This window comes from Lissotriton helveticus, chromosome 3_2 (genome assembly GCF_964261635.1).
Source record: "Lissotriton helveticus chromosome 3_2, aLisHel1.1, whole genome shotgun sequence".
Lineage (NCBI taxonomy): Eukaryota > Metazoa > Chordata > Amphibia > Caudata > Salamandridae > Lissotriton > Lissotriton helveticus.
The window spans coordinates 317,990,305-318,006,556 of record NC_136062.1 but is presented as its reverse complement, the minus strand read 5'-3'; the positions used below and the strand labels follow the sequence as shown (position 1 = coordinate 318,006,556).

The window sequence follows — 16,252 nt, the reverse complement described above, 5'->3', positions numbered from 1 at the left end:
CGGGAAGAGGGTGGCCGCACACAGAAAGAGCCGTCACTACTACTCTTCAGAAGTAATTGGCATATTCAGAGAACCTCTCTCTAATCCAGGCCTGAGATTACAGCACGCCCTGTGGTTCTTTTTAGCTGAACTGGGAAATACCAGAGGCGGAATAGACAAGCATTGAAAATGCAATAGGTCTCGCCTTTGATTAAGTTAAAGCCATTTGCTTTGCTAATGCTACTGTATAGCAAAGCAAAAAGCTTTGACTTAATAAAAGGCAAGACCTATTACATTTTCAGTGCTTGTTTTTTATTGTCTTCGGGAGGTTGGGGAAGAGCTTCCCCAACCTCCCGAGGCCAATTTACATTTTCTTTGCAATGCTGATCACACGCATGGTGCACTGATGTCATTGCAATGAAAATGAAACTAAAATGAGCCAAGAGGCTCATTTCAGTTTCACTTTCTACGTGCTCAGGGAGCTATCTCAGCCCCCTGAGCATGTTTCACTTTCTATGTGCTCAGGGAACCATCTCAGCCCCCTGAGAGGTATTGTTGGAAAGGAGAGAATCTCCCCTTTCCAATGGTACCCCCTTCCCTAGTGGATCCCTGCTTGGGGATCGCCTCAAGAGGGCGATCCCCAAGAAGGGATGCACCCACTAGACACCAGGGAGGGGGGAGCGGCCCCTTGGGCAAGGACCTTTTCTCCCTATTCAGTGTTTCTGCCCCCCTGGGAGGGCAGAAAGCCCACTTGACGCCAGGGATTTTTAAGTTGCCATATGTTATTAGGGTGGGGGCTGTCCAATATGGGCATTCCAGTGCCCCCACCCCTCACCCCACAAAATTCCAGTCTTTCTTCCCCCCGGGGCAGAAAGCCCACTAGAAATCAGGGATTTATTATATTATGTAAATTATAGGGGTGGGGGCTGCCAAAGATGGGCATGCCAATGCCCCCCACCTCCTGTCCCACAAAATTTCAGTATTTGTGCCCACCCTGGGGGGCAGAAAGCACCCTAGACACGAGGGATTCTTTTTTTAATAGGCCCGGGGTGGGGCTGCCCAGAATAGGCATGCAAATGCCTCCACCATAACCCCCCAAACAAAACTAAAGACTTGCTGCCCCTCCAGGAAGAACATGGGGGCAATAGCCAATGGTCTGCCTCTGGAGGAGGAGAAAGCCCACTAAGAGCCAGGGATTTTTTTTTATATATAGGTAGTGGTGGTGGTTGCCCAGAATGGGCATGTCAAGGCTCCCACCCCCCCAAAAAATGATAGTCTTTCTGCCCCCCACTCAGGGAGGCAGATGGGAGAATAGGCCCTTCTCTGCCACCCCCCACCCCCCTGGGTGGGACAGACAGCCCACTAGCCACCAGGGATTTTTTTCTCCAAAGTTCAGGGTGGGGGTTGCCCAGAATGGGCATGCCAATGCCCCCTGAAAAAAATGCCACAGCCTTTCTGCCCCCCACCCCCAGGAGGCAAATAGGGGCAGTAGCCCCTGATCTGCCCACCCCGCCCCCCATGGGGGGTGGCAGAAAGTCCACTAGGCGCCAGCGATAATGCTGGCTTTTCTATTAGTAGGGGTGGGGGCTTAGCAGAATGGGCATACCAATGCCCCCAACCCCCAAAAGAATAGCCACAGTCTTTCTGCCCCCCTTGGGGATTATCGGGGCAATAGCCCTCAATATCCGCCCGCCGCAGGGCGGCAGAAAGCCCACTAGGCACTGAATATTCTTCAGGTTGTGCCTACCTGTGGATTTTGGGCCCTAGTGCAGCCGGCACATAGGGAAACAAACCTGTACATTTTTTTAAACTAGACATCAAGTGGTATCCAGGATGGGGTGACCTGTGTGCCTCTCACCAGGTTATGTTACCCAGAATCCTTTGCAAACCTCAAACTTGGTCTAAAACCCCATATTTTCCTCACATTTTTGTGGTGGAAAGTACTGGAATCTGCGTGGATCCACAAAATTCCACCCATTCCGGCTTCCCTAAAGTCTTCCGAAAATAATGGTACCTCAATTGTGTGGGTTGGCCTGTCGCGGGTACTTGGGCCTCCTACACGAGTCAGGCACAATTTTTATTGGGAAACCCGGTGGAACACTGGGTGGTAGGAAATTTGTGTCAGCTCAGTGATGCCACAACTTTCCCACACAAAAATGTGTGAAAAAAGAGATTTTTTTCAGCTAAATGTGAGGTTTGAAGGGGGTTCTGGGTAAGAAAACATTGGGGGATCCAAGCAACCCATAACTCCCTGGAATCCCCTGGGTGCCTAGTTTCAGAAATGTGTGGGCTCGGTAGGTTTCCCTTGATGGCCGCCGAGGACAGGGCCAAAAACCCAGGTGACCCCCCTTGCAAAACCAGGTCGTTTTGTGATAGGCAATTGTGATGTTTTGGGCCTTTGCCGGTCGCAGGTACTTGATCCTCCTACACGAGCGAGGCATCATTTTATCGGCAGACCCGGGGGAACGCTGGGTGGATACGAAATTTGTGTCAGCCCGGTGATGCCACAGCTTTCCCACACACAAATGTGTGGAAAAAGTGATTTTTTCAGCTACATTTGAGTTTTGCAATGGATTCTGGGTACAACAACGTTGGGCGATCCACCCAACCCATACCTCCCTAGAATCCCCTGGGTGTCTAGTTTTCAGAAATGTATAGGTTTGCTCGGTTTCCTAGGTGCCGGCAGAGCTAGAGTTCAAAAACTACCGGTAGGCACTTTCCAAACAAGCATTTGCAATGCAATAGGTCTCTCATTAGGAAAGTTTGAGTTATTGGTATTGTAAATGACGTATTTTTTCTTTATGTTTTGTTTTTGAAAATAGCTAAATTAATAGCTTTGTCATTTACAATGCCAATAGTTATAACTTTCACAAATGTGACACCTATAGCATTTGTAATGCAATATGTGTTGTATTTACGTGACTTACATGTATTGATATTACAAATAACAATGTGTTTTCTTTTATAATTAATACTTAAATAAAAGTTATTGTAATTTATAATGGCAATAGCCTAAAGTTTTGTAAATAACTTTTGTGAACATTATGTACAGTGTATTTTGTTGTGGCGAAAGTCCAAGAACAGAAGTGAAATATTAACATCTTTTTGTTACATTTGTAATAAAGCTTGAAACATTGAGAGAACATAATTGAACCAGGTGTTGTTGAATGGTTGCACAGATTGATGCTGTGGTGGGGCTGAGTGATGTTGTGATGGCGAACGAGTGATGCTGTGGCTTTCAGTGATGCTGTGGGAGCGCATAGTGATGTTGTGGTGCCCCTGAGTGATGCTGTGTTGGTGCTGAGTGATGTTGTATGCTATGTTATGTTTTGTTTTGCTATCCTATGTTTTGTTTTGTTATGCTATGCTATGTTTTGTTATGCTATGCTATCTTTTGCTATGCTATGCTTTGTTATGCTATGTTTTGTTATGCTATGCTATGTTTTGCTGTGTTTTATAATGCTATGCTTTGTTTTGCTATGCTATGTTTTGTTATGCTATGCTATTTTTTGTTGTGTTTGGTATGCTATGTTTTGCTATGCTATTATAGGTTTTGTTTTTCTATGCTATGTTTTGTTGTGTTTTGTTAAGCTATGCTATGTTTTGTTGTGTTTTGATATGTTTTGTTATGCTATGTGTTGTGTTTTGTTATGCTATGTTTTGTTTTGCTATCCTATGCTTTGTTTTCTTATGCTATGCTATGTTTAGTTTTGCTATCCTATGCTTTGTGTTGTTATGCTGTGCTGTGTTTTGTAGTGTTTTCTTATGCTATGTTTTGTTGTGTTTTGCTATGCTATGCTATGTTATACTATGCTGTTTTGTTGTGTTTTATTATGCTATGCTTTGTTTTGCTATGCTATGTTTTGTTATGCTATACTATGCTTTGTTATGCTATGTTTTGTTGTGCTATGCTAAGCTTTGTTTAGTTATGCTATGCTAAGTTGTGTTGTGTTTTGTTATGCTATGCTATGTTTTGCTATGCTGTGCTATGATAGGTTTTGTTATGTATGCTATGTTTTGTTATACTATGCTATGTTTTGTTGTATTTTGCTATGCTATGCTTTGTTATGCTATGCTTTGTTTTGTTATGTTTTGTTTTGTTATGCTATGCTATGTTTTGTAACACTATGCTATGTTTTGTTTTGCTATGCTTTGTTATGTTATGTTTTGTTTTGTTGTGTTTTGCTATGTTTTGTTATGCTATGTTTTGTTATGTTATGCTATGTTTTGTTCTGCTATGTTTTGTTGTGTTTTGTTGTGTTTTGTTATACTATGCTATGTTTTGTTTTGCCATGCTTTGTTATGCTATGCGTTGTTTTGTCATGCTAAGTTTTGTTATGCTATGCCACGTTTTGTTGTGTTTTGTTATGCTGTGCTATGTTGTGTTTTGCTATGGTATGTTTTGTTTTGTTATGCTATGCTATGTTTTGCTATCCTATGCTTTTTTGTTGTGCTATGCTGTGTTTTGTTATGCTATGCTGGTGAGGGTGTGTGAGGGTGAGTGAGGGTGTGTGAGGGTGGTTGAGAGGGTGTGTGAGGGTGAGAGGGTGTGTGAGGGTGAAGGAGGGTGAGGGTGAAGGAGTGTGAGGGTGAGAGGGTATGGTGGTGAGGGTGGGTGAGGGTGGGCGAGGGGATGTGAGGGTGAGGGAGGGTGAGGGGGTGTGTGAGGGTGTGAGGGTGAGGGGGTGTGGGGGTGTGATGGGTGAGGGGGTGTGAGAGTGAGGGGGTGTGAGAGTGAGGGGGTGTGTGAGGGTGAGGGGGTGTGTGAGGGTGTGTGAGGGTGAGGATGTGTGAGGCTGAGGGTGTGTGAGGGTGGGTGAGAGGGTGTGTGAGGGTGAGAGGGTGTGTGAGGGTGAAGGGGTGTGAGGGTGAGAGGGTGTGAGGGTGGGCGAGACAATGTGAGGGTGAGGGTGTGTGAGGGTGTGTGAGGGTGAGTGGGTGTGTGAGGGTGAGAGGGGGTGAGAGGGTGAGTGAGGGTGAGGGTGAGTGAGGGTGTGTTATGGTGAGGGGGTGTTAGGGTGAGGAGGTGTGAGAGTGAGGGGGTGTGTGAGGGTGAAGGGTGTGAGGGTGTAGTCCAGATGACATGTATGCTCCATACATAGGTTGTCCCCAACTGCCCGCCGCATATCCCTCCCGCAAACCGATCTAATCCAGGCACATACATGCATTCAAGAAAGCAATTCTGTAGGCGGTAACGAAATAGGTGAGTGTGGTGCAAAGAGTATTTATCCCACACCGGCCAGAGCAATGCCCTGTTCAACTTGAGAGTCGGCAGTTGGGCGGCTAGCCAGAGTGTAAGCCCTGAAAGTCCCCCAAATGTCCTTGTGCCGCGAGGATCGAGGCAATGTGGTGGAGCCTCTGGACATTGGCTAAGATGGTGCTGGACCCTAGGTACTTTCAGCTTATGGACTCTTTGTCGCAGCGGAACCCACATGAGAAGCTTATTTGGTTCTGAAAAGTTTAGTGTTCTGAAGTGGACATATACTTAAAGCCAGTCCTTTCAAAATAGATTAAATAAATAAAATAAGCATTAACACTTCATGTATCGACTTCTGAAACTTCTTCAAAAAGGAAGACCGTTCAAAAGTTTATCCAATGCAGAAGAAAGTTATTCTAGTGGTATACTTCCTCATGTGGCTCCTGACTGGGATATAATATGGCTCTTGGGTGAATGGCATATTCTGTGAGTTCCCAAAAAGTCGATAATTTACCGTTGTGCATACGAGAACATTTATGGGTGTACATAATTGATTTTTTTTGTGCAAATCGAGCCTCCTGTATCTGCACTGTCTTGTACCCTCTTGAAGACGTTTCTGCAGAAACCATGAGGTTGCTACTCATTTTGCAATGGTACAGTGTCCAAGTTAGAGGGGCAGAACGTGCAGTCAGTATTCCACCGAGTTGAAACAATGCTGTTGCCCATTCAATAATGTTTAGCAATGTGTTGACTTTTGATGATCTCACATACGTGACTTTGCTTTAATGGGAATCTCGAGCGGCATCCGAAATTTTGAGCACATTTCGGAAGTGTTTAACGCTCCCTGTTTAACAACGTTCGCAGGTGGCTATAACTGCTTTTCACGGACATTTTCAAGACAAAGGAAAACAGTGGGAAGTGAATACAATTGTACTTATGACTTTAAAACACTTTTTGTGGCCTGGCAGTTATCCTTTAGGGGATAGCTTGTTATTAGAAGCCCGCCTGAGACAGCCCCTCGTCTGAGTGAAGAGCGGCTTTCAGGTAAGAAACGGCGGAGGTATTATTACTGAATATTATTAGAATCATTGAAGTTTACTCCCACGGATAGGAAACGGAGGCGGCTGACAGGGGACAGTGACGGCTACTAGAGCTGACGCTGGCTGCCTCCTGCACAGACACGGTGCCCTTTTATCCTGCAGCTGTGATGCTGTTTTGGAATCAGTGGAGACACCCTGGTAGAAAGGGAAGTGCTTTGTAGATACTTCGATGAACAACACGCACATCAGAGGATGTCTCTCGAGTCCAAGAGGGGTGCCAGAGTCGGTGTCCTTATTTTATCTCTTATCTCTAGTATCGGAGACAAGAGAGAAATGACAGGAGCATCCGCGCAATGGGAAACCAAAAGTGTTTGCTTTTAAAAGACCAGAAAGTGGTCCCGTGATACTGGAGCCGCCTGGGAAGTTCCAATAAGACAGTAAAAAAAGGTTAACGTTTGAAGAGAAAAAAACTCTCGCCATTGCGTGGCGGGGGGGGGAGCGGGGAGCAAGGGAGCAGCGTTCCTTTGAAGTCGGTGGGAGGGAACGCGATAAAACAAGCTCTTGGCATTGATGTGGGGGGGGCGGGGCGGGAGCGCATTGCAATGAAGACTGATGGCGGGGGCGGGGGAGCAGCTTGGGAGGCAGCATTCCATTGCGGTGCGAGGCTGATGGGTTTGTGCACGCGCGTCTCACACGAGTGCATCACATGAACTGCACGTAATATGTGCTTTTTCAAGAGTTTGTTTTGCCTTCTATACACTCGGATATTAATCCCTGCGGGATATAATAGCCGAGACCTAAAAATGGGTCATTTTTCACTGTGAAAATGTGGTTTGTTCACCTTGTGTTTTGGGCCGTTTCCTGTTACGGACACTAGGCCGACCCACACAAGTGAGGTACCATTTTTCTTGGAAGACTTTAGGAAACGCGGGGTGGTTGGAATTTTGTGGACCCACGCAGATTCCAGAACTTTCCACCACAGAAATTAGAGGAAAATGTGTTTTTTGGACTTTTTTTAGGTTTGCAAGGGATTCTGGGTAACAGAACCTGGTGAGAGCCAGTCAAGTCACCCTATCCTGGATTCCCCTGGGAGTATAGTTTTCATAAATGTATATGTTTGCTAGGTTTCCCTAGATGCAGGCAGAGCAAGGGTTCAAAAACTACAGCTAGGCACTTTGCAAATAAAGCGTCATTTTTCAATGTGAAAAGGTGGTGTGTCCAAGTTGCGTTTTGAGACGTTTATTGCCGTGGGCACACAAGTGAGGTACCATGTTGATCTGGAGATTTAGGGTAACACAGAATTGTTGAACAACTGTTATTACCTATTGACGCTCGATGCATTTCTGCCTGTCTGCCTTCCAAATGAAAAACAATGTGTAAAAAAGAAGTCATTTTGAAAAATGACCTATAATTCTCATGCTAGTATGGGTACTCCAATTTCGAAAATGGGTAAATATCTACTGTTTCTAAACTCTATATTTTGTTCCCATTTCAGAAATACATAGGTGTCTTTCATACCAATTTTTCCATGTATACATTTTCCCAAAAATATTGCTATATACCCGGTACATAATAAAAAACCTTTGCACGACGCTGCTCAGTTATTGGCTCTGGTTTGTCGGTTTCTTGGTGAACCTACATGTCCTTTATTTCCCCTCAACCAGAAAGGTCCAGCGAATGTAACGGCATATTGCTTTCAAACAGCTGTCATAATTAGAAGAAGTTACAGGTGAAACCGTTGAAAGAAAGGGCTGTTTTTTTCCATTTTTCCTGTATTTTACTGTTAGTTTCTATGAAGAAACCTTGAAGGATCTACACAAATGACCCCTTGCTAAATTCAGAATGTTGACTACCTTTCTAAAATGGATAGCTTTCCAGGATCTATTATTGCTTTCATACCCATTTCTACCACTAGCTAGAAGGAGGTTAAAAGCCCAAAAAATAGAGAAAATAGGCTATGTCCTAGAAAAATGTCAAAACTGTGTAAAACATTTTGGTTTTCTGACAAAAGTCTGCTTGTCCCTGAAAGCTGGGAAGATGGTGATTTCAGCACCACAACCACTTTTTTGATACCATTTGCAGGGAAAAAAACAGACTATTTCATCTGGAGCCCTTTTTTTCCAATTCCCCCCCAAAACATTTGCTGTATTTTGGGAATTTTTTTTGGACCCCTCCAAGGGAATCCACAAACCATGGGCACCTTTAGAATTCCCATGATGGAAGAAAAAAAGGACGCACATTTGGCGTGGATGCCTTATGTGGTCAAAAAGTTACAGGGGCTTAAGTGCGAACTACCCCAAATAGCCAAAAAAAAGGCTTAGCACGGGGTAGAAAGGCCTAGCAGCGAAGGGGTTAACATGCTTAACACTAAAGTGCGGCGTGCTGCCATTGCTACAAAAGTAAACAAGTGGAAATAATATGCAGCGTCTGCCCGCCTTTTTTTGATCTACTGACATTTGTAGCAGTAACACAGAGATCACATTTAAGTTGGTCTTACAAGTTTCAAACAATGAACAATGAGCAGCATTCTCCGTGATGTGTACAATGCTACTATAATATGAAATCAAATGAACACCATTCAAAGATGGGAGCCTCGCTGATGTACTCTCTCCTTATGTTGCTAACATGCCCTCCTTAAATATAGTCACCCCGCCAGAGTGGGGGGTAAGATTTAACAAAGGCCAGGCTTAAAATTGTGGCTAAATAGAATGTATATAGTGAAATACAGACGCCCATTCCCCTTTTGCAACTACATGGTGAAGGAATGAATACTCACAACCCCTAAACCCCGAAGATGGACAAAGAGTGAGTGAGGTATGATTAGGGAGGACACCAGCAATTGCAATTGTGTGATGAGTATGACTGGTAGACAGGAGAAGAAAAAACAGCCAACCCACCCTTACCTGCCCACATGACATCCTTTATATACCCCACAGCCATGCCAAAGTAGAGAAGGTAAATGTACTAAAGTATTCCCTGAAGGAGGGTAGTAGTCACGCATGCATCTGTGCTACCAGAACGTAGAAGCAAGTGCCATACCCATGAAGGGTTTGAAGCAAAATGATTGAGCTGTCAGCATGTTGCTGAGGACCTTCATGTGGAGCACTGCTGAATAAAGCCTTCCAGAGCAGTACAATGTTTCTTACAACACAGAATTTGGAGCAGAGCTATAGTATCTTTCGGTGCACGGGTGAGGATAGGTAAACTGGCTGCCCTTGCACATGGAGGATAACTGAAGCAATGTATGTATCTAAATCTCATGGCTCTTGCACATTGGCCTAGTAGCTACATGGGGGTCCGACGTAGGAGGCACAATGGTAGAGGGCATAGATTTCTTTGTCTTTTATCTCTGTATGGACTCACGCATTGCAATGAGGTGATGCTTTAAAGAGGCTAACTGCTATTAATTAACAGGTCACCTTTCACTTGCTGAAGAGTAGCTGATCCATAATGTGAATGACAAAGCAATGGTGTAGAGGGGTAAGCAAAGTCCCCCCGTACATTCTGTTTTTCTTTATTACAAACGTTTTTCAGACAACTAAATACGCCTGTAGGCAAGAGGTAAACAGGTTTTTATTATTAACTAGAGCTCAAGTCTAGAAAGGTGCATACTAGAACCGCATAATAAATCAAGAGAGCAATCTATGCCCAACATTAGGCTTAGCAGACCAAGGAACTTAACAATTGTGTTTTGTGACACAAACCACACTCACAAAATGCAATTTTATTTTTTAGAACGGAATAATAGTCAGAACAAGCCCTAACTGAAACAAGCATTGGCATAGCCAATAGGTCTCGCATTTGGGACCTTATAAGTGTTTAGCCATGCAATATTGCAGTGAGAATTTCTTCAGATGGAGTACAGTGTTCCTCAGTAGTGGAGTACAAGTGTGACCTGTAAGCTGTGGGAGTTGTGTGTCCGTCATTGTATGTTAAGTATGTGTAGCGTGAGGTTCTGAGAACAACACTAATTACAAGGTTTTTTGGTATCACAAGTCTTCAAATATTTAGCCTCTAACATGTCTGCTTGCAGACCATGTAAGATAGCTGTGTGTGCTTTCATCCCATGTTTTTCAGAAAACGTGGGTGTGATTAATTGATACAGTGGCCTCACTCGCTCAACATAATATGGCAAGTAAGCTCTGCACATTTAAATAACCCCCTCGAAGGTTGCTAACTTCCCTAATGTATTTGAATGTTGTCAAAAAGTACACTTCCATAGGAAGTCAGGCGCTAGACGTTTACCCTCATTAACCAGCGCACATGGAATTTTTTATTTCTTACAATAAATGTTATACCCATTTTGGGATAAACGAGTCACTGTCCTTTCCACTCTAACCAGGTGTTCAATGCTCTCATGGATGGGACTGCTGCAGGAGTGACTACACGTAGCATTCCACACAACACTTCCCAGCTCTGCGGTGATGTCATACTGGTAGTCTGCAATCCAGCATACATGTGCCGGTATAACTGTCTTGTAAGAAAGGGGCATTATTGCGGGGGGGTGGCACGGTGCAATCTGAGGGCTTTGCAGTGTGTGTGTGTGTGGGGGGGGTGGCACAGTGCAGTCTGGGGGCTTTACAGTCAGGGGGTGTGGGAGGTGTCTGTGTATGGAAGCCTGTGGCGTGAGCTGAAAGTGGAGGAGGCAAGGACACAGTGATGTGAGAAGTAACGTAACGAGGGTGAGGTGGAGTGGCGGTGGGGGGAGGGGTCAGTGCGGAGGGACATACTCCTCTGTGACAGAAACGCAGGAACTGGTTGAGACACAGCACTAATGGCGACACACGCCAGCTCAGTTAACATATTACTCACCCAGTGTTGGTCTGCCACGGCATGGGGTAAGTGCTCGGGACAAGAAGTGACCTAATGGCCAGAGCTGCCTTTTGTACTTGGGGGAACCAGGTTCTAATTCAGGCGTCAGTTCAGCATCATGTAACTTTCACATGAATTATATGATCTCAAACTCTTTCTGCCTTGTCATTGCTCTACACAATGAAGTAATCATATGAACATAGGAGAAATCACTTGGAAGGCCAATCTCGGAGCGCTGTACAGTTTGAAACATTTTCAGATCGATGCACAGAAAACCAAAAATTTCCGATAAATAGAACAAGTGTCCCTAATACGCTGGGAGTGACAGGCATCTCAGTTGGGAGAGGAGTTGGCCTAACGGCTAGGGCGCTCGACCTCGGACCTGGGGACCTGGGTTCGAGTCTCGGTAACGGCACCAAAACCTCCTGTGATTCTGGGCAAATCACTCAATCTCCCCGTGCCTAAAATGAATGTGTGTCCGTCCTCATGTAACGTAACTGGTGCTATGTAAAGCGCTCTGATACCTGATTCGGTTTGGGTCTAGTTCGCGCTATATAAAACTCTCCCCCCAAAAAAAAATGCAGGCTCTTCTAAGCATCAATGGCATCCCATGAGGCTGGCGAAAATGGTGTCTGAGGGGCTACTCTAAAATGGGTGCTCCATCTAACATCAGGTCCCTATTGTGAAAACCAGCAGCATCTCAGCGATCAGGTATAATAAGTAACGGAAATATGGAGAGAGCAGAGAACATCAGTCGTTTTGGGGAAGAAAGAAAGGGGCACCAGGATCCCAGGTGGGTGAGGAACCCAATACACCCCACTTAGAGATGTGTTTTCATATCCAGCAGCGTGAGAAGGGTATTTCTGTTTGCGCCATGGCACCTTTGCCGCCCACTGCAGACTTCATTTTATCACTTTCCACCAAATTAGGTACTATCATGTCACAATGAACTGCATAGACTACACAGCAGCTGCTAATTTTAAGACCACTACAGAATGCAGTCGCAAACAAAAATGATATCCATAGTTAAATGGCGGATCAACACTAAAATGAAGGTCCATTTCATGACTTCCTCCCGTTCTCAAATATTGCACAAGGTAAAGAAGCTGTTAAAAATGCTGAACATCACGGAGAGATTAGAGGGTTAAAATGACGCGTGCTGTAAGCCCTGCTGGCAATGGCACATGCTTAAGTTACTTCCTTTAAGGAAACCATTGTTTCTCCCATCCTTAAAAATACACGGACATCGACAAACAAAACAAGAGGCGGGAGGGGGCCAGCGCAATTCCCTTGCAGGAGCGTGCAGCAAGGCGCAATGATTGCAACCATATGGCGCCGGGCGCTCCCGCAAGGGACTCGCCAGACGTGCACGCGTTGCCAGTGCAAGCAATGCAACACGTGCACGTTTTTGCCCCCAAAGCTGTGCCGATGGCTAAAGGTCTCTCTCCTATACAGCACATGCACGCTGCGTAGGCGAGACCTAAAAACTACAAGTTAGGGTCTGGTTTGAAGAATTCCCACAGCATGTTGCCCACTCAATAGGACCAGATGTTGACGCTGTCTGGACCACTCTGGCACAGGTTAGCAAATTAGGAATCGAGGACTGCTTTTGACCATTACAGTTAAGTTACCCCTTCATAATAAAACTGAACTCCACTGCTACAACCAGGTATATACGGCTTCGCTAGTTATTAACTTCTTCAAAGAAACCTCCATCACTATTGTTCTGTGCCAACAAATGCTACGCATATTCATTGTTCCCTCCTACCTCATAAAACTCACTTTGTTTTTCTCCATAGTACACAAGTGACATAAACACAAGTTTACTACCTGGAAAGGCAAAGCCTCTGGATCATAAATTAGGCCGGGCTTATAGTATAGCGGACTGCGAGATGGATTGTCACCAGTTTTTCAATAACATACATAGAGTGGGCTTTGGCCTCACCCACTGGAGTAATATCTTCTTACCTCATGTTATTGGCCGTTTGATATCGCTTTTTAGCAAGCATGATCATCACCCCATTTGTCACATTCAATTATTTATCTTATATTTGCATTCTATACAGAAAACAATCCTTTAGCACTTGCAACACCAATATGGTAGGCTTTAAAGTGATAAACAGCATCTGTACATGCAAAGACTGTAAACAGTGTTTACTAATTCAGGTGTTTATATGTGTTGGCACAGTAAAGTTAGAACGATTGGCTTTGCCAATACATGTTTTAAAACCTAATGACCTACTGAGTTTTGAAGATTGAATGTCTACATACAAAATAGATCCACTTACTCACCTCCCTCACTGCATTGCAAAATTCACTTTGAAGGACTCTTTGCAAAGCTTGCAGTTTTTGCGGCGGAACTTCTCCACTTCTCTGAAGTTTTTCCAGTAATTCAATTGCTCTGGATATATCTGGAATAAGGTAAAAGCATGTCAATATGACACAGAAAACACACGAGGACGAACAATTATACCCTCAAAGCTCAACACCCCTTCCCCGGGTCGTTAATGTAATAAAGAGGTTATTTAAACCGTGTTTGCTTTGAGGCCCACATTTGAGAACACAATGAGCATTTAAGAAGACATCAAAGTACCTAAGAAGTTGAACAATTAAATATAATACACAGATTACCATAGTGAAATACCTTACAAAATATGCTGAAGGGAAGGCAAATGGGGGGGCGGGGTGGAGGAAATGTAGCGAGCAATATTTAGTCATTGGCATCTTTGTTTAATCCATAAACATTTGCTTGCAAAGTCATGGGGGAATCAATAACATCTTTTAATATAATTTAAGCTACTAATGTAAATTTGGGTCCAGTCGTCTGTAGACAGAGCAGCTAGTAAAATTAAAATCCCTGAGTGAGAACAGCTAAACGTTAGTTTGCCAAGAGTGCTGTTATGAGCAATGGTGTGATCACACTAGAAATGACTGACATTTAGATAAAACCTTATGGAAGGTATTTCTACACCAAGTGACTGTACACACAGAAACAGTTTGGTCCTGAGCCTATACTCAATTTCATCCCAAGAAATGCTTTGACACCCGACGATACATGGTTATCTAAAATCATAAACATGTTTCACCCCTTGCCATCTATTTCTCTATCAAAGAGGTGGTGTTAGCGAAAAGATTTGCACTTGAACACATTCTGCCTCGCCTTCAACCATCCCAAAACAATCTAGCACAAGCCCTGTTCTGTCACTAATGGAGACTAGGATTGAGCTCATTTTTCTCCTTTTATTCTCTTCAGCAGTCATATTCGTTTAACCACAATAAATTAAATTTCCCAAAAAACTTCAGGAACAAAAGAAGAGTTTAACCAAATAGAGTATTGTCCATAAAGTCCTCCTTCAATGTCCATCTCCCGCTTTCTTCGCTGCTCCAGCAGCCGTTAAGTGCTCCGGTTTCTCTTCGGAGGACAGGAAAATACTTTTCATTTTATTTTCTTTGTATAGGTTTTTTGTTAAGGCTTAATTATATTTTATTGCATTTATTGTCTGTTTAGTGACTTCGGAAACGCTTCCGCGTTTCTTTTGCGGTCAGCTTTGTGTATTTTGCTTGGGTGAAACGTGAACAATCGCCGTCATTTGACAGCGAGACAGCACTCAATCTCTGTTTCTCGAGCTCACAAGTGACAATCGCAATGATGTGGGAAGACTGTCTCCTCAAACTACTACCACAAAGGAGCACCGCAAAGAGCAGCTTTTCTTTTCTACACCCTACGCTGCCTGGGGTCTGTAATAGAGATTAATTCTCTTTCAATAGCTGTTATGCTTTTTCCATGCCCGGGAAGAGGGTGTGGTGTATAGATGTTCGTCCAGCCCTAACATCTATTGTTTAGGATGAGGACTCTTCTGATTCTGAGGCTGTTCATACCTCAATTTATAAGGTAAGTGCCTAATGTGATGTCTCATTTAGAGAGGAAATTAGCCATGTTGGAGCGTAAATGTTGAAAACCTATATTCCAAAGGGAAATTCTTCACAGATCACCTATAAACCATCCAATTCCGGAGAAACCTGATTGAAACATCCCCATAAAAGGCCACTGTGAAGAGAAAACATGTAGAAGAGGTTGATCTTGAAGCTTCTGCATCATTAAAACAGACTCTAAAATCGCATAGAGAGCCTTTAAAGGAACATTATTTAGGTTCCTCCTCACATGAGGAGTCATAAGAGATGGATCCCTTAGAGATCCTATTTGGTAGTTGCGAATGCAGCAAGTAGTTTACGGAAACAGTTACATAAGGAAGGGTGCAATCGCCTCAGGGCCCATTGTCCTCGCACTTCTTTGGATAAAAAAGTGGCTCTCACAACAGAAATTGATGCACATATGGCCACCTTTCTGGATAAGTATATTTGTGACCCTAAGAAGAGCATTAATCATTCATGACATTCATGCCAAGATACGTTTCTTGGCATAACAGTTCCATCAACAAAGATACTGGATATGGCCACAAAGGCTAAAGAATCAGGTTATTCAATCCCTGCAGACATCCTTTCCAGAGGGGCTCATAGGGTGATGATCTATTTAAACAAAGCAAACTATACCCTGTTTTTGAAGGTCATTCTTTATTATGGGGACCCAAAGTTAGGGGATCCCTCTTGTTTCTAGGCTAGCCCATTGGCACAAGGAGCCCTTTTGGGGTTCCATTTAGGAAGGAATTGGGTACGTTTTTTGCCACATTCACTTCTCTTGACAAAACTCAAGCATCAATAAGGGGGTTTTCCCTCAAAGATTTTTGCAGAGGTCGGTCATGGCTGGGTGCGCTCAGCCATCCATTTTGCCCACAAAGCCCCTTCCAGAGGTCAAGGAGCCAAGCGCGGACAGTGGCAGGATGTGTCAAGAGTAGGTGGATCTATTCAACTAAAGGTTACCAGAGGAACAGGGGAGGCAGAAGCCATTTCCTAGGAGGTGCTTCGGGATCATCTCACTCAGGTGAGTGTTACCCCTTCCTCCCAACTAAAAGGTACGAGACAGGTAGACACCATTGTTCACAATTGGTGGCTTTTTAATTCAGATGCTTTGGCACGTAAGACATGACAAGGTTTCTGAATCAAGTTCATGGGAACCTCTGTTCAAATTTCACAATCATGGACAATAGTGTTTTCACAGCAAGACATCAATCCGATATAAAAGGAAATCTCCGTTTTTCTTTCAAAAGATGCTAGAATTCCTACCTCACTTCATCCCAGGTTTTTTAAGCAATATGTATGAGATTTT

At 44.0% G+C, this 16,252-nt stretch overlaps 1 protein-coding gene across 1 annotated transcript in view; it reads right to left on the bottom strand.

The window, feature by feature from the left end:
- Nucleotides 1–16,252, bottom strand: part of LIN7C (lin-7 cell polarity scaffold C) — a 189,897-nt gene that overhangs the window by 124,313 nt on the left and 49,332 nt on the right. Inside the window, exon 2 of the mRNA XM_078684205.1 lies at nt 13,321–13,439. Coding sequence (XP_078540331.1) covers nt 13,321–13,439 — 119 coding nt within the window. The remainder of the gene's footprint in view (nt 1–13,320; nt 13,440–16,252) is intronic.